This window comes from Stenella coeruleoalba, assembly GCF_951394435.1.
Source record: "Stenella coeruleoalba genome assembly, chromosome: 10".
Lineage (NCBI taxonomy): Eukaryota > Metazoa > Chordata > Mammalia > Artiodactyla > Delphinidae > Stenella > Stenella coeruleoalba.
Window position 1 is genome coordinate 36,864,139 of NC_137156.1, and position 23,893 is coordinate 36,888,031.

Genomic DNA, 23,893 nt, shown 5'->3' on the forward strand with positions numbered 1-23,893 from the left:
GAATGCTTCTTAAATTGTATAACTAATGGAGCTATAAGGTGCTGAACTGTAAGGACCCCAGCATCTCTTCATTCTAGCCAAGAATTACTTAAAAAAACTTTCCATGTTGTAGTAAGGCCCAAAATTGTCACGTTTCTAAACTTTTATGAACTCTATGAGATCTAGTCAGAAACTTATTCAGTAAATATTTCTAGAATGGAATGAAGGAATACATGCAGTGGAATCACAAAGCACTTTTTCAGGGGAGAAAAAAAAAAGCTGAGCAGGGACAGACTCCAGAAGTTCACTGAATAAGACTTTTGCCGCATGATCACTTTTAAATCAGTCTCATCTTCTGAACTCTAGGCACATTTTTTTGCATATTTTGGTGCTTCGTTTTTGTCATTTTCATAAACATTTAAAAACAGGTTTGAACAAAACTCTTCCACTATTTCACATTGTCCTAACCACGGACTTGCTTGCTGAAGTGGGTGAGAAAAAAAAAAATGGAGTTTTGCCCCCATCTTGTGGAAGCAATATGGCAGGAAGAATTTCAGACTGAATTTGTAAAACAAATATAGCAGAAGCATCTGTTGGCCTCCAATGCTGAAAGCACAGGTCCGCATGCAGCAAGCCGTACCTCTGTGTTGTTCTGTATAACATACATTTATCACACAGTGCCACTGTACCACTATCCACAACTTCCAAGTTTGCCTACTCTCCTATGAGCACCTACCTTGGGGATTAAAGAAACCGGTCATCCAAAACACACTGGGCCTCCCTTCAAATATCCAGGTGGAAAACTGAGCATTTCTTTCCAAGAGTTCAGTAAACCAGAAGCCCAGCGTGGATGAATCCCAGGACACTCTCTTCCAGATCTGAGGTATGCGAGCATCGTACATATTGTCCAGAGCATCTCTCAAGTTCTGGAAAAGAGGTAAAGTTAAAATCTGAGGAAAAGAAAAACCAACAAAAGAGGGAAACGACTATTGAGACAACAATAGCTCACCTCACTCATAATGATCGTTCCTTCAATGGCCAATTTTAGATCACTCAGGCTACTGCGAAGTATTGAGATGACTTTTTGCATTCTGTCAATTTCTTGTCTGAGAAATATGTTCATTGAATTAAGATGTCCCATCTTCATCAAACGAGCTTTCACCTAACACAAAGCATGCAACACAATGACAGAGAGTTTTAAAAAACCATCTGCCACTTCTTTTCCAATGACCTCTCCTTTCTCTATTCCTTTTCTTCCTCTGGATGTATCTCTACAAGCCCAGATGAACTCTAAAATATCTCTTGCAGCACGAAATTTGCCATTAAATTCCCCATTTTCTGGGCTTCAGAAACTACTGTTCAACTAAAATGATTTTTATTTCCTACTGATTGTACTTAGTTGATAATTGGAAATGTACTATGAAAAGCTGAAATAAACTTATACCATTTTTCCCTTTCAAATGATTAAGTACTAAGTGTCAATTAAATACCCTTTTGCAATCTAACCTTTATAAGAGCACAGTCTGGAATACCTTCTTTTCATAGTGCCTGCAGAATTGTTATCAGAAATGTCACAGACAGTTAATATAGCCCAAATCTTTACAGAGCAGTTACCAATAACTATGTCTGGCTGCAGGTTCCTAAGGTCACTATTGCCCTGGCTAGGGTGACTAAGGAGAGTCTTTCCTAATCTAATCAATGAAAATATTTGACTTTGTGGGAGGGCCATCAAGCACCTGTTCCTTCTTGTATATAATTTATTGGCCATTTTGAAGAGATCAATATAAAATCATCTGGTTGTGGGAACAATACAATATAACAATTATTTGGAAACAAGCCAGTATATATACACATTTCAATTTAGTGACATATGCCCGAGAAAAGATTGACTACGAATATTGGCAAGAACTCATAAAGAGATCTGAACTTTCTGCTGGCCACAGTCGAAGAGATGCCAGGATAGGAGGGGTAAGAATAGACACATGGAGTGGGAGAAAATTTGGAGTGAGGTACCAGTCCACACAATCACCAGTAAGCCAGTAAACTGTAGCATTCTCTGCTGGAGATGCCCACTACCTCTTCTTTTTTATTATTTATTTATTTATTTATTTTTTTGTGGTACGCAGGCCTCTCGCTGTTGTGGCCTCTCCCGCTGCGGAGCACAGGCTCCGGACACGCAGGCTCAGCGGCCATGGCTCACGGGCCCAGCCGCTCTGCGGCATGTGGGATCTTCCCGGACCAGGGCACCCACTGCCTCTTCTTGAGTCATGGAATATTAGAGACAGATGGGCTCCAGGCTCATCTGGACCATGCTCCTCATTTTACAGAACAGGTTTTCTGGCATGGTGCTGATGTTTCCTACTCAGCAACGAACACCTCTGCTTAACTGCAGCTGGGCAACTTCTAGTGTGTGAGGGATGAGAGGGAAGCAGTGATGTAAAACTGAACACCTGGACGGGACTACCTGCGCAGGTAGAGCAAATGATCTTGAAATCCCAGTCAAACATGCCAGTGGAGGGCCCTAACTCGGTCTGCCATACCAACCTTCAGGTATTCACCTAAATTCCTGTTCTAGAACTTACATTTTTGCAGGCTCCGCTGCCCTGTTCTCATCTTGAGCCCCTCAGCCTCCAGTGGCTAAAGAGCCTATGTAGCATTCTCTTTAAATCAGGACTGCTTTGTGGAAATTCACACTTTAAGGAAAAGGGAAATTATGGAAATGCTTTTGCAACCGGCATTAGAAATTAAGCCCTGGTGTTGGCTACACTATCAAATCAATAGCCCGGGTAGCTTTTAGTGTGCTAACAGTCCCAAACAAATCCCCTTGCCCTACTTAGGGTTTTAAAAGAGAGACTTCCCTTGCAATAGACACATGCTTAATGTGTCTTAAAACTTAGGCTCTAGAAAATCTAACTTTAGCACTGATTTTACTTGCTTATTGTTCCAGCCTAAAACTGTCTTTCTGTTAATAAGTGAAAGATCTGCTGTAGTCTTATTTAGAATTTTTGTTATGTTTCTGAAACCAGGTAGTCTTTTCTACACGAATGTTTTTAAGTCAATAGTATAATTACATTTCAGTTAACTAAATTCACTTTACAGCCACATTTTTCAAAACACATCTCTTCTGTAAAACAAAGGACACTAAAAAGTAAGTGAGCCTGGAAGAGGAAGCTGTTTTAGATGTCTCTTGGTACAAACTCCCTCCCATCTAGCAATCCGTTTAGGGACATCCCTCACTCAGTGCCTGCTGGGATGTTGCCGGAACAGAGATCTTGGTGAAGCGGCCCCGACTAACCCTGAACAGCTCAAATTACCCCAAGGGTCTTGAAATCCTCTTCTGGTAATACCAACCTGCGGTCTAGTCATACAGAGTAAATTTTATCTCGCTTTCACATGCTGGTTTTTAAAATCTGTGAAGACAGGTATTATGCCTCATCTGTCTTCTGAAGATCATTTACAATGAACCGCAGAAAGTATGTGCTTATAATACCTATCCATGTAAAAAATATTTTCTCCCCTGACTATAAACATCTCTATGTGAAGTCATTGATTTCCGTATCTTAGCCAAATCCTTGGTACCCATCTACACAATGGAAGCAAAAATTGTTTTAAGAAGCAAGAAAACGTTTTTTATTGTTGGGGGCACTCACTGCAGGCGGGAGGGCTGTAGCCCAGGTAGCCTCGGGGCTCCCAACTGATAAGTGCATTTCTCCCAGACTTGGGGATGCAGGACAGGGTAGACACAGGACCATAGTCATACCTGCATTAGGACATCAGCCTCTCACTTTTTGGTTGAAAAGCTAAACTTGCCTCAGCCCAGCCTAAGGCTCAGGTGAAGCTCTAACCCTCAGCAGTGAGGGGTGGAAGCTGAGAACAGGAGAGAGGAAGCCCTGGATGGCCAGAGGGCACGACCCTGTTTTTCTTGCGGGAAGAAGGATGGTGTATTACAGAACTTTCAGACCGTCCAGAAATTTTACCACAATTAAAGATTTATTTAGATGAGTTCTCAAAGTGCGGTCTGGGACCCCTGAAGGCCCCCAAGTTCCTTTCAGGCAGGTCCACAAAGTTGAATTTTTTTCATAGTAATACTACGACATTATTTGACTTTTTACTCTCCTTCTCTGGGGAGTGTACAGTGGAGTTTACCAGAGGCTACATGACCTGTAATACCACAACAGACTGGATGGAGAAGCAGATATGAGGATCCAGCTGTCTTCTATTAAACCAGACATTAAAGAGATTTGCAAAAATGTAAAACAATCCCACTTTTCTCTTTGAATGTTTTTGTTTTGGAAAATATATTTATTTTTAAAATATAAATGTTATGCTAACATGTGATGGGTTTATTAATGTTATTTCACAATAAATTAATAAATATTTTTGAAAATTTTTAGTTTACATTTCTAATATGTTAAATATCAGTAGTTATAATCCATATAAACAAGAGCTACTTGGGGTCCTCAATCATTTTGTAAAGGGGTCTTGAGATTAAAAAAAAATTTTTGAGAAAAACTGATGTTGATTAACAAGCAAACATCTGGGAGATTCAAGAAGTAGAAACTTATTGCCATCCAAACTGGGTAGTGAATTCATTTAAATGGCTTGCTTTCCTATTACCTGGCTGAGTGGATTGAGAGAATGAAAAGTATGTAGGGCAAGAGACAGAAAAAAGGGCTAAATTTAAATAATGGACAAAGCAGACTTGGGTAAGAGAGGTGGGGAGAGATTCCCAGTCCAGAGGATTAAGATATCTGGAGACCCAAAGACAAAGGAACCCAAAGATGGGGAAAGGGTACAGAAAAGGCAATTGAGAGAGAAAGTGGAGTAGAAAAGTGCAGATTGTAATTTTGCAAGATGCTTGAGCAAGGGTAAGAGAGAGAAGACCAAAAGGTAAAAAAGAAGAATTGAGCAGAGGGAGGAAGGGACTGACTGAAACATACTGTCCCAGGACTGTGCTCAGCCTTGTGGAACCCAAAGACAGCCCTGTGCATCAGGCGGAAAGGGTATCTCACCTCATGTGGAATGTAATCAGGAGGCAGCTTGCTCAGCATATCTTCGGATAACCTATAAACAATGGCTTCCCGGGTCTCTCCCATGCCACCTCCACTCTCTTTGGGTTGAATGTTGGTAATTGTTTCAAGAACAGCAGAAGCAGTGTTACTCTGATACCTGACAAAAAGAACTGAACTGTTCAGAATGTGGCATGGAAACATATCTTCAGAGATAATTATCAACGTGAAAATTAAATTATGAATAACTTAAATCAAATTCAGCCAAAAAAGGGGGAAAAAGGAAAACTTTACCATCAACATACAGGAATGAAAAAACTAGAGGTCCATTCTACTTCCTCCTATTAGGACATCAAGAACATCTCAGAAATGAAAGCTCTCCATCTTCAGGGAAAGATTCCATGAAAGTCCTTAATAATCCAAAGCAGTGCTAGCCAATCTTGCTGTAGCTAACCTCACGCTGGACAAGAAGCCCACCTCCTTTTATTCTCCCCTACTTATGGACTGGCGCTAAGAATCTGCCATTATAGACAATTTGTTAGCTTGAAAAGCACTGCTCATATTTCTTCACTGAGTTATAAATTATTAAAATTTCTTTGGTCTTTTCTGTTTTGTTTCTTACTTTCCCACTTGTTTTTTTTTTTTTTTTTTTTTTTTTTTTTTTTGCGGTACGCGGGCCTCTCGCTGCTGTGGCCTCTCCCGTTACGGAGCACAGGCTCCGGACGCGCAGGCTCAGCGGCCATGGCTCACGGGCCCAGCCGCTCCGCGGCATGTGGGATCTTCCCGGACCGGGGCACGAACCCGTGTCCCCTGCATCGGCAGGCGGACTCTCAACCACTGCGCCACCAGGGAAGCCCCCCACTTGTTTTATGATTTCCAAAGTGTTCTATTGGCACCACTTATCTAAATGCAGCTACCCATCTTTAAAATTCACATATTCAATAAAGATTTACAATGCACCAGGCACTGAGCTAGGTGTTAGGATATGGTAGTGAATAGCTCCCTGACTTTGTCCCTTTCTTTAGTGGAGGAGGGGGACATTAGTCAATACCACTGTAATAAGTGCTATGGAAAAGAAGAACAGGATGCTTTAAGATAGTATAGTCTCTCTTTCTCTCTCTCTCATTCTCACTCTCTAGCTCTTTTTTGTTTTGTTTTGTTTTGCGGTACGCGGGCCTCTCACTGCTGCGGCCTCTCCCGTTGCGGAGCACAGGCTCCGGATGCGCAGACCCAGCGGCCATGGCTCACGGGCGCAGCCGCTCCGTGGCATGTGGGATCTTCCTGGACCGGGGCACGAACTCATGTCCCCTACATCGGCAGGCGGACTCTCAACCACTGCGCCACCAGGGAAGCCCTCTAGCTCTTGTTTTGAATTGACCAGGTGCTCTGAGGAGCACGAACTTAGTTTTGGTCCCAAAGTTGCTCGGTCGACCCGCAGTCTGAACACACAGATATGGGGTGTGTGTGTGTGCATGTGGTGGTTTACTCTAGAAGATCAGGGAGGTTCTCTCTTAAAATGTCATATGTAAGCTGAGACCTGAAGAATAAGCAGGTCATCCAGGCAAAACAGAGTGGAAGTGGGAGGCAAGAGAGGACATTCAGATAAGAGGTAAGGCTTGGAGGCGAGAAGGACTTCACTGCATTTGAGTAACAGAGACAAGGCCAGCGATACTGGAGCCAGAGAGTTAGAAGCAGAGATGAGGATGGAGATAAGGTCAGGGCCAGACCATGCAGGGTCATGTGGGCTGCTTTAGGCAACCATAGAAGACTTCCCAAGCAGGGGTGCAGCATGACCAGATTTAAATTTTTCTGTCTTTCTTGAACTCCTAATTTACCATCTATAAACATTTCACAGTTAAACTGTTTTGAGTTACTGTTTTGTTTTGTTTGTAAATTTTGTCTCCTGTTCAGATGTAAACCACATTTACAACTCCTTTCGTAGATGTTAGAGGCAAATTTAAAAGGAATCCAACAAATGCTTGAGATTAGTGATTTGTTTTTCTGTTTTATTTCCTTGGACATAAAATAAACCTTGGTAATATGGCTATATGTATAAAAATTTTAATGTGCTTGCCTTTTAATCTAGCAATTTTACACCTAAGAATTCATTCTAAAGAGAGAATCAGACATTTTAATTTCTGACAGTACAGTGCAATTGTTACCCTGAACAACTCTCCTGAAAATAGCTAAAAATGCTGGATAAGATATGAAAAACATTACTGAACTGGCAAGAAACTAAGAAATCCAGAGGGTCGAACAAAATATAGAATGAAAACTGGAATCCAGAAACATAAGCCAGATTTTACCAAGGGGGCATCAACTAAGCCCTGGTGTTCTTGCGCGTCTGTTGGGATGGTACAATGAGAGAATAGGTAACCCATATGCCCCAGGAAGAAAGTCTAATAGGAAACTCCTACATAAATCTGGGACTTCATAGGGCTAATCACTTAGTATCAAAGTCAACTAGAAATAACCCACCTGTCAGAAGGGGATGGTAGGTAAATTGTTCTACCTAGCTTGGTGGGAAAAAAAAAAAACAACAAAAAACTTTCCTAAGAATTCTTAATTTGTGACATTAATTAGCATTCATTCATTTACTTGTGTGATTTGAAAAACCTCAAGCTAAAGATTTATTTTCAGGTGGTCCCAGGAAGACACAGGTGGCATCTGGCGGATGTGAACATAAATCTTTCCTGGAACAATGTGCCTTCGACCCAAGTCTCAAAGAATCCAACAGTTAATTTCCAATAAACATGAGCTCACAGTCAGGAGTTAAAAAACTCATAGAGAAACAGGCACTGTGAGCAAGAGCCAACTAAACAAAAAGAAGCAGAACCAGACCTGCAAAGATCTCCGATAGTGAATTTTCAGGTGCACATTATGTTTTTACTATATTGAAGAATAAAAAGGTGATTGAAAATATAAGTATGAAACGGAAACTATAAACATGAATAGCATATTTGAAAAAGAGCCAGATAGAACTCATGAAAATTAAAAAAATTAAAACCTGCATTAGTTTTTTTTAATTGATGCTGTAACAAATTACCACAAAATAAGTGGCTTAAAACAACATAAATGTGGGACTTCCCTGGTGGCGCAGCAGTTAAGAATCTGCCTGCCAATGCAGGGGACACGGGTTTGATCCCTGATCCGGGAAGGATCCCACAAGCCGTGGAGCAACTAAGCCCCTGCGCCACAACTACTGAAGCCCGTGCGCTCTAGAGCCCGTGTGCTGCAACTATGGAAGTCTGTGCGCCTAGACCCAGTGCTCCGTACAACAGAAGCCACCACAATGAGAAGCCCGCAAACTGGAACAAAGAGTAGCCCCCGCTCGGCGCAACTAGAGAAAGCCTGCGCGCAGCAACGAAGACACAATGCAGCCAAAAAAACAAAAAACAAACAAACAAAAAACACACATAAAGGTATTATTTCACAGTTCTGCAGTTAATAAGTCTGATATCGGTCCTACTGGGCTAAAATTAAGGTGAGCAGGCTGGGTTCCTTTCTGTAGGCTGCTGGGAAAGACCCATTTCCTTGCTCATTTGAGTTGTTGTCAGAATTCACTTTCTTGCAGTTGTAGGACCATGGCCCCCAATTCCTTGCTGGCTGTCAGGTAAGGACCCTTCCTAGATTCTAGGGTCCATCTGCATTCCTTGGTTCATGGTCCCCTTCCTATATTTTAAAAGCTATCAGTGGCAGGTCAAGCCCCTCTCTTTCCTCCTTGTACCATTTCATCTCTCTGATCCACTCTTCTGCCTCCTTCTTCCACTAAGAGCTCATGTGATTAAATTGGGCCCACTTGGATAATCTAGGATAACATCCCCATCTCAAGGTCCTTAACCTTAATAATAACTATAAAGTCCTATCTGTCACATAAGGTAACATATTTGCAGGTTCTGAGGTTAGGATGTGGACATCTTTGGGGGAGGTGTCTACCTAATAACACTTAGTGATAGCTTAAACAGCAGATTAGATATAGTCAAGGAAATAATTAGAAAACTGGAAAATAGATCTGAAGACCTCATCTAGAATGCTGCAGAAGGGAAAATAAATGGGAAATATAAAGAAGAGGTTAAGAGGCATGTAGGCTAAAGTGGTAAGCTCTAACATACATCTCAAAAAAGTTTCAGAAAGATAGAAAAGGGAGAATAAAAAAGAGATAATAACTGATGAAATAATGGCTGAGAAGTGATGAAAGATTTGAATCCTCAAGTTCAGGAAACTCAATGCATCCTAAACAGGAAAAACAAACAAATAAGTAAATAGAAATCCATATGTAGACATATCACCATGATAATGTTTAACATCAAAAACAAAGACATGGGCTTCCCTGGTGGTGCAGTGGTTGAGAGTCCGCCTGCTGATGCAGGGGACACGGGTTCGTGCCCCAGTCCGGGAAGATCCCACATGCCGCAGAGCAGCTGGGCCCGTGAGCCATGGCCGCTGGGCCTGCGTGTCCAGAGCCTGTGCTCCGCAATGCGAGAGGCCACAACAGTGAAAGGCCCGCATACCGCAAAATAAATAAATAAAGGCTATTTAAAAACAAAAAAACAAAGACATGGGGCTTCCCTGGTGGCGCAGTGGTTGAGAGTCTGCCTGCCGATGCAGGGGACACGGGATCAGGCCCTGGTCTGGGAGGATCCTGCGTGCTGCGGAGTGGCTGGGCCTGTGAGCCATGGCCGCTGGGCCTGCGCGTCCGGAGCCTGTGCTCCGCAACAGGAGAGGTCACAACGGTGAGAGGTCTGCGTACCACAAAAAAAAAAAAAAAAAGGTCCCCTTCTGCCTTTTCTTATAGCATATGGAATGAGAGTATTACACCTCTCTCTCTTTTTTTTTACATCTTTATTGGAGTATAATTGCTTTACAATGGTGTGTTAGTTTCTGCTTTATAACAAAGTGAATCAGTTATACATATACATATGTTCCCATATCTCTTCCCTCTTGCATCTCCCTCCCTCCCACCCTCCCTATCCCACCCCTCTAGGTGGTCACAAACCACCTAGCTGATCTCCCTGTGCTATGCGGCTGCTTCCCACTAGCTTCCTATTTTACGTTTGATAGTGTATATATGTCCATGCCACTCTCTCACTTTGTCACAGCTTACCCTTCCCCCTCCCCACATCCTCAAGTCCATTCTCTAGTAGGTCTGTGTCTTTATTCCTGTCTTACCCCTAGGTTCTTCATGACATTTCTTTTTTTCCTTAAATTCCATACATATGTGTTAGCATACGGTGTTTGTCTTTCTCTTTATGACTTACTTCACTCTGTATGACAGACTCCAGGTCCATCCACCTCATTACAAATAGCTCAATTTCGTTTCTTTTCATGGCCGAGTAATATTCCATTGTATATATGTGCCACATCTTCTTTATCCATTCATCCGATGATGGACACTTAGGTTGCTTCCATGTCCTGGCTATTGTAAATAGAGTTGCAATAAACATTTTGGTACATGACTCTTTTTGAATTATGGTTTTCTCAGGGTATATGCCCAGCAGTGGGGTTGCTGGGTCATATGGTAGTTCTATTTGTAGTTTTTTAAGGAACATCCATACTGTTCTCCATAGTGGCTGTAGCAATTCACATTCCCACCAGAAGTGTAAGAGTGTTCCCTTTTCTCCACACCCTCTCCAGCATTTATTGTTGCTAGATTTTTTGATGATGGCCATTCTGACTGGTGTGAGATGATATCTCATTGTAGTTCTGATTTGCATTTCTCTAATGATTAATGATGTTGTGCATTCTTTCATGTGTTTGTTGACAGTCTGTATAACTTCTTTGGAGAAATGTCTCTTTAGGTCTTCTGCCCATTTTTGGATTGGGTTCTTTGTTTGTTAGTTATTGAGCTGCACGAGCTGCTTGTAAATTTTGGAGATTAATCCTTTGTCAGTTGCTTCATTTGAAAATATTTTCTCCCATTTTGAGGGTTGTCTTTTGGTCTTGTTTATGGTTTCCTTTGCTGTGCAAAAGCTTTTAAGTTTCATTAGGTCCCATTTGTTTATTTTTGTTTTTATTTCCATTTCTCTAGGAGATGGGTCAAAAAGGATCTTGCTGTGATTTTTGTCATAGAGTGTTCTGCCTATGTTTTCCTCTAAGAGTTTGATAGTTTCTGGCCTTACATTTAGGTCTTTAGTCCATTTTGAGCTTATTTTTGTGTATGGTGTTAGGGAATGATCTAATCTCATACTTTTACATGTACCTGTCCAGTTTTCCCAGCACTATTATTGAAGAGGCTGTCCTTTCTCCACTGTACATTCTTGTCTTCTTTATCAAAGATAAGGTGACCATATGTGTGTGGGTTTATCTCTGTGCTTTCTACGCTGTTCCATTGATCTGTATTTCTGTTTTTGTGCCAGTACCATACTGTCTTGATTACTGTACCTTTGTAGTATAGTCTGAAGTCAGGGAGCCAGAATCCTCCAGCTCCATTATTCGTTCTCAAGATTGCTTTGGCTATTCGGGGTCTTTTGTGTTTCCATACAAATTGTGAAATTTTTTGTTCTAGTTCTGTGAAAAATGCCAGTGGTAGTTTGATAGGGATTACATTGAATCTGTAGATTGCTTTGGGTAGTAGAGTCATTTTCACAATGTTGATTCTTCCATTCCAAGAACATGGTATATCTCTCCATCTATTTGTATTACCTTTAATTTCTTTCATCAGTGTCTTATAATTTTCTGGATACAGGTCTTTTGTCTCCTTAGGTAGGTTTATTCCTAGATATTTTATTCTTTTTGTTGCAGTGGTAAATGGGAGTGTTTTCTTGATTTCACTTTCACATTTTTCATCATTAGTGTATAGGAATGCCAGAGATTTCTGTGCATTAATTTTGTATCCTGCTACTTTATCAAATTCATTGATTAGCTCTAGTAGTTTTCTGGTAGCATCTTTAGGATTCTCCATGTATAGTATCATGTCATCTGCAAACAGTGACAGCTTTACTTCTGCTTTTCCAATTTGGATTCCTTTCATTTCCTTTTCTTCTCTGATTGCTGCGGCTAAAACTTCCAAAACTATGTTGAATAAGAGTGGTGAGAGTGGGCAACCTTGTCTTGTTCCTGATCTTAGTGGAAATGCTTTCAGTTTTTCACCATTGAGGATGATGTTGGCTGTGGGTTTGTCATATATAGCCTTTATTATGTTGAGGAAAGTTCCCTCTATGCCTACTTTCTGCAGGGTTTTTATCATAAATAGGTGTTGAATTTTGTCAAAAGCTTTCTCTGCATCTATTGAGATGACCATATGGTTTTTCTCCTTCAATTTGTTAATATGGTGTATCGCACTGATTGATTTGCGTATATTGAAGAATCCTTGCATTTCTGGAATAAACCCCACTTGATCATGGTGTATGATTCTTTTAATGTGATGTTGGATTCTGATTGCTAGTATTTTGTTGAGGATTTTTGCATCTATGTTCATCAGTGATATTGGCCTGTAGTTTTCTTTCTTTGTGACATCCTTTTCCGGTTTTGGTATCAGGGTGATGGTGGCCTCGTAGAATGAGTTTGGGAGTGTTCCTCCCTCTGCTATATTCTGGAAGAGTTTGAGAAGGATAGGTGTTAGCTCTTCTCTAAATGTTTGATAGAATTCGCCTGTGAAGCCATCTGGTCCTGGGCTTTTGTTTGTTGGAATTTTTTTTTTTTTTTTTTTTTTTGCGGCATGCAGGCCCCTCACTGTTGTGGCCTCTCCCGTTGCAGAGCACAGGCTCCGGACGCGCAGGTCCAGTGGCCACAGCTCACGGGCCCAGCCGCTCAGCAGCATGTGGGATCTTCCCGGACTGGGGCACAAACCCATGTTCCCCGCATCGGCAGGCGGACTCTCAACCACTGCGCCACCAGGGAAGCCCTGGAATATTTTTAATCACAGTTTCAATTTCAGTGCTTGTGATTGGTCTGTTCATATTTTCTATTTCTTCCTGATTCAGTCTTGGCTGGTTGTGCATTTCTAAGAATTTGTCCATTTCTTCCAGGTTGTCCATTTTATTGGCATAGTGCTGCTTGTAGTAATCGCTCATGATCTTTTGTATTTCTTCAGTGTCAGTTGTTACTTCTCCTTTTTCATTTCTAATTCTATTGATTTGAGTCTTCTCCCGTTTTCTTCTTGATGAGTCTGGCTAATGGTTTATCAATTTTGTTTATCTTCTCAAAGAACCAGCTTTTAGTTTTATTGATCTTTGCTATCGTTTCCTTCATTTCTTTTTCATTTATTTCTTATCTGATCCTTATGATTTCTTTCCTTCTGCTAACTTTGAGGATTTTTTTGTTCTTCTTTCTGTAATTGCTGTAGGTGCAAGGTTAGGTTGTTTATTCGAGATGTTTCCTGTTTCTTAAGGTAGGATTGTACTGCTATAAACTTCCCTCTTAGAACCGCTTTTGCTGCATCCCATAGGTTTTGGGTCGTCATGTCTCCATTGTCATTTGCTTCTAGGTACTTTCTGATTTCCACTTTGATTTCTTCAGTGATCACTTCGTTATTAAGTACTGTATTGTTTAGCCTCCATGTGTTTGTATTTTTTACAGATCTTTTCCTGTAGTTGATATCTAGTCTCATAGCATTGTGGTCGGAAAAGATACTTGATAAAATTTCAATTTTCTTAAATTTACCAAGGCTTGATTTGTGACCCAAGATATGATCTATCCTGGAGAATGTTCCATGAGCAACTGAGAAAAATGTGTATTCTGTTGTTTTTGGATGGAATGTCCTATAAGTATCAATTAAGTCCATGTTATTTAATGTACCATTTAAAGCTTGGGTTTCCTTATTTATTTTCATTTTGGATGATCTGTCCATTGGTGAAAGTGGGGTGTTAAAGTCCCCTACTATGAATGTGTTACTGTCGATTTCCCCTTTTATGGCTGTTGGTATTTGCCTTATGTATTGAGGTGCTCCTATGTTGGGTTCATAAATATTTACAATTGTTATATATTCTTCTTGGATCAATTCCTTGATCATTATGTAGTGCCCTTCTTTGTCTCTTCTAATAGTCTTTATTTAAAAGTCTATTTTGTCTGATATGAGAATTGCTACTCCAGCTTTCTTTTGGTTTCCATTTGCATGGAATATCTTTTTCCATCCCCTCATTTTCAGTCTGTATGTGTCTCTAGGTCTGAAGTGGGTCTCTTGTAGACAGCATATATATGGGTCTTGTTTTTGTATCCATTCAGCTAGTCTGTGTCTTTTGGTGGGAGCATTTAATCCATTTACATTTAAGGTAATTATCGATATGTATGTTCCTATTACCATTTTCTTAATTGTTTTGGGTTTGTTATTATAGGTCTTTTCCTTCTCTTGTGTTTCTTGCCTAGAGAAGATCCTTTAGCATTTGTTGTAAAGCTGGTTTGGTGGTGCTGAACTCTCTCAGCTTTTGCTTGTCTGTAAAGGTTTTAATTTCTCCATCAAATCTGAATGAGATCCTTGCTGGGTAGAGTAATCTTGGTTGTAGGTTTTTCCCTTTCATCATTTAAAATATGTCCTGCCACTCCCTTCTGGCTTGCAGAGTTTCTGCTGAAAGATCAGCTGTTAACCTTATGGGGATTCCCTTGTATGTTATTTGTTGTTTTTCCCTTGCTGCTTTTAATATTTTTTCTTTGTATTTAATTTTTGATAGTTTGATTAATATGTGTCTTGGTGTGTTTCTCCTTGGATTTATCCTGTATGGGACTCTGTGCTTCCTGGACTTGATTGACTATTTCCTTTCCCATATAAGGGAAGTTTTCCACTATAATCTCTTCAAATATTTTCTCAGTCCCTTTCTTTTTCTCTTCTTCTTCTGGGACCCCTATAATTCGAATGTTGGTGTGTTTAATGTTGTCCCAGAGGTCTCTGAGACTGTCCTCAATTCCTTTCATTCTTTTTTCTTTATTCTGCTCTGCGGTAATTATTTCCACTGTTTTACCTTCCAGGTTGCTTATCCTTTCTTCTTCCTCAGTTATTCTGCTATTGATTTCTTCTAGAGAATTTTTAATTTCATTTATTCTGTTTTTCATCATTGTTTGTTATCTCTATAGTTCTTCTAGGTCCTTGTTAATCATTTCTTGTATTTCCTCCATTCTATTTCCAAGATTTTGGATCATCTTTAGTATCATTACTCTGAATTCTTTTTCAGGTAGACTACCTATTTCCTCTTCATTTGTTTGGTCTGGTGGGTTTTTATCTTGCTCCTTCATCTGCTGTGTATTTCTCTGTCTTCTCATTTTGCTTAACTTACTTTGTTTGGGGTCTCCTTTTCCCAGGCTGCAGGTTCGTAGTTCCTGTTGTTTTCGGTGTCTGCCCCCAGTGGGTAAGGTTGGTTCAATGGGTTGTGTGGGTTTCCTGGTGGAGGGGACTGGTGCCTGTGTTCTAGTGGATGATGCTGGATCTTTCTTTCTGGTGGGCAGGACTGTATCTGGCGGTGTGTTTTGTGATGTCTGTGAACTTATTATGATTTTAGGCAGCCTCTCTGTTAATGGGTGGGGGTGTGTTCCTGTTTTGCTAGTTGTTTGACATGGGGTGTCCAGGACTGGAGCTTGCTGGTTATTGAGTGGAGATGGGTCTTAGCATTGAGATGGGTATCTCTAGGAGAGCTCTTGCTGACTGATATTATGAGGGGTTGGGAGGCCTCTGGTGGACCACCAATGTCCGGAACTCGGCTCTCCCACCTCAGAGGCTCAGGCCTGACACCTGGCCAGAGCACCAAGACCCTGTCAGCCACACAGTTTGGCCTTCTAAAAATGCATCAAACATCCACTGCATAGAAGTATGATTTTCTCCTGTTGTAATTCACTCAGGAAAGTTTCTAGAGATCCAGTGGTGTGGGCATGTCAAGCTCTCCCTTTTACAGCCATGAATAAGTTGCTGTATCTGGTCCTCCCTTTCCAGTCCTTGCAGACTGGCTCTATTAGGTCACTCTTCTGACGCTCGGCAAGGCTGCTTACCGCTGCAGTCAGCAGCTCATTTCCCACCTTCTCCTCTGCAGTCAGGATGCCTGGCACCTCACAGGGCAAAGCCTGCGGCTGTCCTTGTTTGCTGCATCATGGAACTGAAACACTAGCTCTTCTCCGTTCTCAAGCTGGCTGAGTTCCCAACCTGAGATGCTTCTGTCTTCAGCATTTTTATCAACTGATTGGCAGGTCGAATCATTTTTACTGATTGATTGGCATCAGGATTCAAACCTGCATGTCCAGACAACCGCATCCTCTCCAAAAGTCATAGCTAAGGTAACTGCAACTGCCACCAGGCTTTACATGCTGGATTTTGGGTCGGATACGGTGATTATGAGGGTCCTGTGTCAGAGCAGTAAATGTTTGTAACCCAACCAGAGTTGGGGTATTAACTCCACATGACCTTTAAACATATGAATTACACAATAAGGGCAATAAGATAAAAGGTGATTTTTAACAAATGAAAATGGATTTTGTGTAATTTTACATATAATTTTAATTTTTAAATTAATTTGTGGTGAGTAGCCTCTATTCAGATGTTGTGGTTTTAGAGTATCCCAAAAGACATTTATTTTAAAAGTTGAAAGATGAAGATGTCAAGCACATACACAGTTGAACACATGAATAGAAAGCAAAACATTCTGGTAAAATGGCACCAAAGGCACTTGAACCCATCCCTAAATTTTGAAGTATGGTGTTATCCCAGTTTTAAAAAGTCATACGAAGTACAAGAAAAATGCAACTAACTCTAAGCAGGGAAAATCCTATGAAAATAGCTGATGGGACAACAAAATGAAGTTATCAAAGGTGAAGGATCCACATGCTGTTATATGCATTTTTCAGAAATCTAATTTCTATGTGATTCATAATATTCCATGATCTCATTGTAGCTTTAGATACAGTGACGATAGAATATATGGGTGAATTGCTGTATTAGACAAGATGTAGGTGTCACTGTCATTGACATCTCACTAAGTATCATGAAATACAACATTAAATCTCTGACTTTATCATGAACTCCAAGTACCCACATTTCCATTGACTCCTAGGGCTCTCTGTTTCCTAAGTCAAACAAACCCCAAGCCTAACTCATTGTTTTAATTCTCTCTTTCCCTTCATCTGAACTGTTTCTTGCCCCGTCTCCTTTAACAATGTCTTTGCCGAACTGCCCAGCTGCCCAGCTGCCCAGCTTACGAATTCAGCGATAGCTTCCTCCTGATGTCATATTCCCAGCGCTTCTTGGTTTCCAAGTCCTACTTCCAAATCATTTCTAGCATCCATCTAGAAAATTTCAGCATCTTCATCCCACTGCCTTCAGAACTGCCCCAAACTCTTTCCCATGACACCCAAAATCTTCAAAAGCCAATCCCTGCATTTGCATCAGCCTCGAGGTCAGGTGACACCTCTCTTCAAGCCCCTCCCCTCACCATGCTCTAGGCACATTGGACTCGGTTCTCCACACACATCATACACTTTTATATCCTCATACCCTTCCTTGGATTGTCCCTTTGTGTAGGTGCCCTAATCTATGTCTTTTTTTCTCACTGAGCTTAATTGTTTTATTTATTTATTTTTAATTGTACATATTGCAGGTGTACAACTTGATGATTTGATATATGTACACATCCTTCCTGCTCATTATCTTCCTCTGTCCTTCCACTCTGTCCTTCTTGCTGCTGTTCCCCCCACCCCCATACTGCAGTCACTTCCTCCCCACCCCTTCTCTAGTCTGAGAACTCCAGCACATCCTTTAAGGTACGACTGTCTCACTAGCTTACTTTGATCCCTAAGCTGGAATTTATTACTCCTTTGCCTTTGCTCTCACAGCAGAGTGTATAATCCCTCCTGATTTTAGAGTTTACCATATCGAATTGCACAACTATCTGTCACTCATCTATCTTCCCTAATAGACAATGAGCTCCAAGGGTAAGGACTGCCTCTTACTGATATTTGTATCCCCAAGCTGGCTAGAGAGTATGTTCTCAATAAATATTTGTTTATTGAATTGAGGCCAGTTGGCTTGGATTTTTTTTTTTTTTTTTTTTTTTTTTTTTTTGGTGGTACGTGGGCCTCTCACTGTTGTGGTGTCCCCCGTTGCGGAGCACAGGCTCCAGAGGCTCCGGACGCGCAGGCTCAGCGGCCATGGCTCACGGGCCCAGCCACTCCGCGGCACGTGGGATCCTCCCGGACCGGGGCACGAACCCGTGTCCCCTGCATCGGCAGGCAGACTCTCAACCACTGCGCCACCAGGGAAGCCCGGCTTGGATTTTATTAAACCTCAAATATAAAGGAGAGCAATTCTCCAATATTTAAAGGGCATGAAAATTTAATTATTTGTTCCTTCTTATGGCAAAAGTATAGTATGTTATCATTACTATCCATTTCCTGGCACCTTTCCATATACAAAGGGAAATATATATGTATACTCCTCAAAACACAGGCGAATCAGATAGATATAATTTAAATATGATTATATTTAAACACAGATCTTTAAAGTTTAAAGAGAAGAAAAAGGCAGTAAATTCCCATTCATACTAAGGAAATCCTAGCTCATTCTTTACACCTGTTCTAGCTACAAATAAAAAAGGGGAAAGACCCCATATCTGGGATTCTCAGGAGCTCTCTCGGCTCACCTCCATCTTGAATCCTTTCTGGAAACACGCTCTGCACCAGTGACTGGGTGCCAACAGCGCACACCAGCATGGAAACGACATGCTTGTTCTTGGCTGGCACTGATCACATTCACCAGCGCCTCAGGGAGGGTTTGATGGATATGCTGCTGCTAGATTTCACCTAAGAAATCATTTTCATGAGGGTGATTTTATTTTTTATGAGGTGATCTGAAAACAGTCCTCAAGCTATGGATGTGGGCACGAAGCCCTGAAAAGCTGACCCATTTTGCATAAGAACTGGACAAGCTCTCCAGATCGTTGTTCCACCACATATTTTATTAGGCACAGAATGCCAGGGCTTTACAGCTTACCTTTCTTTTTTCCACAAGGTGGTTTTCTGTTTGCAAAGATAGGAAAGGCAGAAGTCTAGTTAGCTAGCTATAATGGAGAATTGTGAGTATCTCTGTGTGCCTCAAAGTCCAAGGGCTTTCAAGAAAACAGTCCCCATAGACACTCTGAGATGAGGAACAGGAACTATAATACTCCATGAGCTTTGGTCCCGAGATACTTCTAGCAGAAAATCTCTCTTTGGGGTAAATATGGGAAGTGGCTCATATTGGAACTGCAGCTTTGTGGTTTGGGGGAGATGTCTAAGTCATCTCTGTTGGGTGGGATAGTTGAGGTCAAGAACAATAAAATGGGGCTTCCCTGGTGGCGCAGTGGTTGAGAGTCCGCCTGCCGATGCAGGGGACACGGGTTCGTGCCCCGGTCCGGGAAGATCCCACATGCCGCGGAGCAACTAGGCCCGTGAGCCATGGCTGCTGAGCCCGCACGTCCGAAGCCTGTGCTCCACAACGGGAGAGGCCACAACAGTGAGAGGCCCGCGTACTGCAAAAAAAAAAAAGAAGAATAAAATGCAAACTAACTAAAAAACAGAACGGTGTATAAAATAAACAATTAACCGTCTAATGAGCTATTAGTGCACTATCACATCCAAAGCAGCCTAGATTTATATACCTCTTCGCACATGAAATATCAATGAGCATAATTTTCTTAATAAAAATCTGGAGCTCAAAAGTCAGCTAATACTCAAAGGAATACAATTAAATTCATCCTGCATAGAAATGAATATGAAAGTTTAATAAGACACTTGCTAAATTTCAGAAGGTAGAAAAATATGCATAACTGCTAATGACTAAAAGTGAAAATAAGTAACTGTTTTCGACATTGAGGTAGTTGAATGTGCAGAGTCCTTGGTACCTTACAAATCTAGATAATAAAATGTGAATAAACTATGCATTTTTATGGTCCCTGTCAGCAAGGTATCTAAGCTCTTGGGAGAGATTCTACTTATTTTAAAGCATTTATTCAGATGGATTCCACCCCCTCTACTTCAGGGATTCCGCATTCTTAAGCAAGGATGGAGGAGAAGGACGTGTGGTCCCCTTCCCCAGATTTCCCTCTTCTCTCAAATTTATGGATGCTAACTTCAGAGTGCAGATTCTGATCAGCAGAAACAGAGGGTTCTCTACCACGGCCCAATTATAGCTGGTGGGCCTGACTGGAAGCAAGAGTGTTGTTGAATGGGGTGGACAGTCAGGAAAATTAATAAGGATTCTTCTAGCTGAGGACATTCACACAGATATAGCCAGTGAATCTTAGAGAGGTCACCCCCCTCTCTGGCTTCAACTGTTATCTCTGCACAAATGCGCTCAAACCTCTCACCTGGGCTCCAGTCCACGTGATACACTCTATCCCCACTCAGATACATCCCACTCTTTCTTTCCCAACTCAACAACCCAAACGGGACTCTGTAATTCCCCCTCAAATGCACTCCTGTTCCCAACTCCTCCACCATCCCAGCTTCCAGACCAGAAATAACAAGGAATCCTTTAGTTCTTTCATTTCACATAGAAGTTGGAGAGTCACTTCTCCTTGGAGTGGGAAGGGTGTAGCTGGGAGGAGAGCAGGGTTAGGTTTTAGCTGGGAAGCTTCGTCCGTTATTGCTTACTGCCTCCTGGTGGCTGGTGGGAGAACAGCGAGGCGCTGGAGCACAGCCCTCCGAGTAGGCGGGCTCAACTGCCAGGAAGAGGGAGGCTAGGGTTACAGTCACCACGTACTTGAGAGACCAGAGGAAAGAAGAATCAAACCTAGGACAAAACTCACTCAGAGGCCAAGAAAATGACCAAACATGGAGCTTCTGAACACAGGCTACTACCTGAGCAGGAACCAGAAACAGGGCAAGGTCCCTGGAAAGAGGGGAAGCCTCAGTAAGACCCTAGGACAGACCAAGGGGGAAGTTAAGAATGAAGAGAGATCAGAGGAAGGTCACAGGTCTTACAGGCCAGCTAGTTATTTCTAGCAGAAATAATCCTCATTTGAAGCAGAGGTACAGCACTTTTTACTTGACCTCACTTGGTGTGATGAGAGATTGCAAGATCCCAACACTCTACTTTGGGAAAAGACGGCTTATGGCATCTGTAGCATGCCTGCCAGTGGCAGCATGTAAGTCTTTGGACAGAGCTGTGAAGAGAGACTTGCCAAAGGACAAAGAAGGCTCGCTGTGCCCCTCTCTATACAGCAGGCAACAACAATAACAAATAGATGAAAACCACAGGAGATTCTCAGCCATTGCTCTATATTCACTAAAGCCTATCAGCCCCCTTGTGGGACTGGTCCTGCAGCTTCACTCTAGCCTCCACCCCGTCATCATCCTTAATCCCTGCCGGTATCATTGCACACCTGGCTTTATTCACAGGGTCTCCAAGATGGTACCTTAGTCCAAATAGTCCTTAAGTATAGGAAAACGTGCTCAATTTCACTTAAAATAAGAGGAAATAAGTTAAAACTATGCCGAGATGCCATTTCTCACTTGTCATATTGGTGAAAAATAAGCTTCACCAACACTCTGTTGATGAGACCGTGAATCATGTTGTTGACTGCGTGACACTGTGCGTGTCATGTTGTTGGTGAGAGTGCAAAACAGCATAGCCTTCTGTAAGGGAAACTGAAAATATTCATTAATCCTTGATCTAGCAATCCCACCCATAGCAATTTATCCTGAAAAATACATCTCCAATAATATGAGGAACCACGAGCATGAGATTATTAATTGAGGAATTACTGGAGATAGCAAAATATTGGGAACAACCTACATGCCCACCCATGGGAGAATGGATGAATAAACTACGATGCATATAAACAATGGAAGAGCATGCAGCTGTAAAAAAAAAACATCCAGGCATACCTGTTTTATTGTGCTTCGGTTTACTGCACTTCAAAGATACTGCAGTTTTTACAAATGGAAGGTTTGTGGCAACCGTGTGTCAATCAAGTCTATTAGCGCCATTTTTTCCAAAAGCATTTGCTCATTTCATATCTCTGTGTCACACTGTGGTAATTCTCACAATATTTCTAACTTTTATTTATTATTATTATTATATCTGTTATGGTGATCTGTGATCAGTGACCTTTGATGTTACTACTATGACCTGCTGAAAGCTCAGATGATAGCATTTTTTAGCAACAAAGTATTTTAAATTAAGATATGTACATTGTTTTTTAGACATAATGCTATTGCACACTTAATAGGCTTCAGCATAGTGTAAACATAACGTTTACATGCACTGGGAAACTAAAAAAATCATGTGGCTCGTTTTATTGCAATATTCTCTTTATAGTGGTAGTCTGCAACCAAACCAGTGATATCTCCGAGGTGCGCCTTTAATGAGGAAGATACCTATGAACATATAGATGATTATAGGATGCACTAAGTGAAAAAAGTGAGACACAAAATAATGTACATATATATATACATATATATATATGGTATGGTAATTTTGTATCAGAGAGAAAGGATAATAAGAATATACATAGTACTTACATATGAGCAAAAAGAAACACAGGGGAGATAAACCAGAAACTAATGCATTTGGTTGCCTGTAAAGGAAGGGGAAATGGGTTGGGAGGGCGCGAGACTTCTCTAAGAACCTTATTATCTAGTTGTGGCTTTTGAGCCATGATCATGTTTCATATACTTAAAAAAATCAACAATTTTTTTTTAAAAAAACCTAAAATGTAATACAAATAGAAACAAATGAATGTACCTATACATCAACGGATAGCATAACCTCACAGATTTAAAACAATCTGAGTAACTTTTGAACATAGTGCTCTGTACACCCTCAGTGGGATATATTCTAGGGACGAAAGGAATTGCAAAGAAATCTTGACCTCCACTTAGTACATTTGTCGTTGGTCATGGTACTGGTGGTGCAACGGAGCAGGACCCTAGGGTCCTTGCCCCCCATGTCCTCAGCTTGCCTTTTGTCTGTGGAAAAACTTTAGCCAAAGAATAAGTTTAATCAGAGAAGCGAGAGAATGCAGAAAGAAAGCAAAACAGTCCAACAAGACTAAATAATAATAGTGTAGTCATTAAGCGTAGTCAAGGACCTTTAGCTCCTCCTCAAGGGCTGTAGATAATATTCTGAGCTGTATCCTGTGAGCTGTCTTATAGATACTGAAACCCCTACCAGGTGGAAGAAGTTAACTACATGATGATGAAACCGTAGCCATGATATAAGCTGCCACAATTCCGAGAAATGAAAACAAACCGACCCTGGAACTGAAGATTAACCGTACTTAATCAAGATGACGCTGATCAGACCACTGCATGACCAATTTCAAGATGACTATCAGAGCTGACTGTGCTGTTTCTGCATGTAGTCCCCTCCCTCTGTGTATAAAAGCTCTTGCCCACTGATTGTCAGTGGAGGAAGTCGGCCTTTGGATAGGAGTCCGCCCTCCCCACTGGCTGCCAGCATCCGAAATAAAGCAAACTTTCCTTTCCACCCACTTGCTTCTTTATTGGCTTTTGAGTGGCGAGAAGCTGGACCCCACTTTCAGTAACAGCAGTGTAATTTGGAGCAAATGAGTAAACATATTGAAGCTGCTGGGAACCAGGGTTCTCCCCGAGGGAGAAAGGAGATAATGAGGGAGGACAAGGAAGAACCCTGAGGTGTACAATTGGTATTGGAGTTACAGTATGAGCTCATAATGTTTTAAAAAATACGTATTTCCTAGCTCTGTCCACTCAGAGGGTCTATAAGCGCACACACACACACACACACACACACACACACACACACACACACACACAGAGAGAGAGAGAAATAGATGTGGTTATGTATGGATATAGCTGTAGATATATAAATATACAGAGATGTAAATATAGAACAAGAAAAAGCTAATGGAACAAAATGTTAACAACTGGTGAACCAAGGTGAAGGGTATATAGGTGTTCACTGTACTTGCAACTTTTCTGAGGGTTTATAATAGTTGAAGATAAAATTCAAGGGAAAAAAATAGTTTGTCTTT

At 41.3% G+C, this 23,893-nt stretch overlaps 1 protein-coding gene across 13 annotated transcripts in view; it reads right to left on the bottom strand.

The window, feature by feature from the left end:
• Positions 1-23,893, bottom strand: part of DNAH8 (dynein axonemal heavy chain 8) — a 327,201-nt gene that overhangs the window by 13,973 nt on the left and 289,335 nt on the right. For all 13 annotated transcript variants that reach the window (XM_079934721.1, XM_079934718.1, XM_079934724.1 and 10 more), the window contains 3 exons: positions 4,992-5,148; positions 989-1,141; positions 716-905 (listed from right to left, as the gene is read on the bottom strand). In XM_079934721.1, coding sequence (XP_079790847.1) covers positions 716-905; positions 989-1,141; positions 4,992-5,148 — 500 coding nt within the window. The remainder of the gene's footprint in view (positions 1-715; positions 906-988; positions 1,142-4,991; positions 5,149-23,893) is intronic.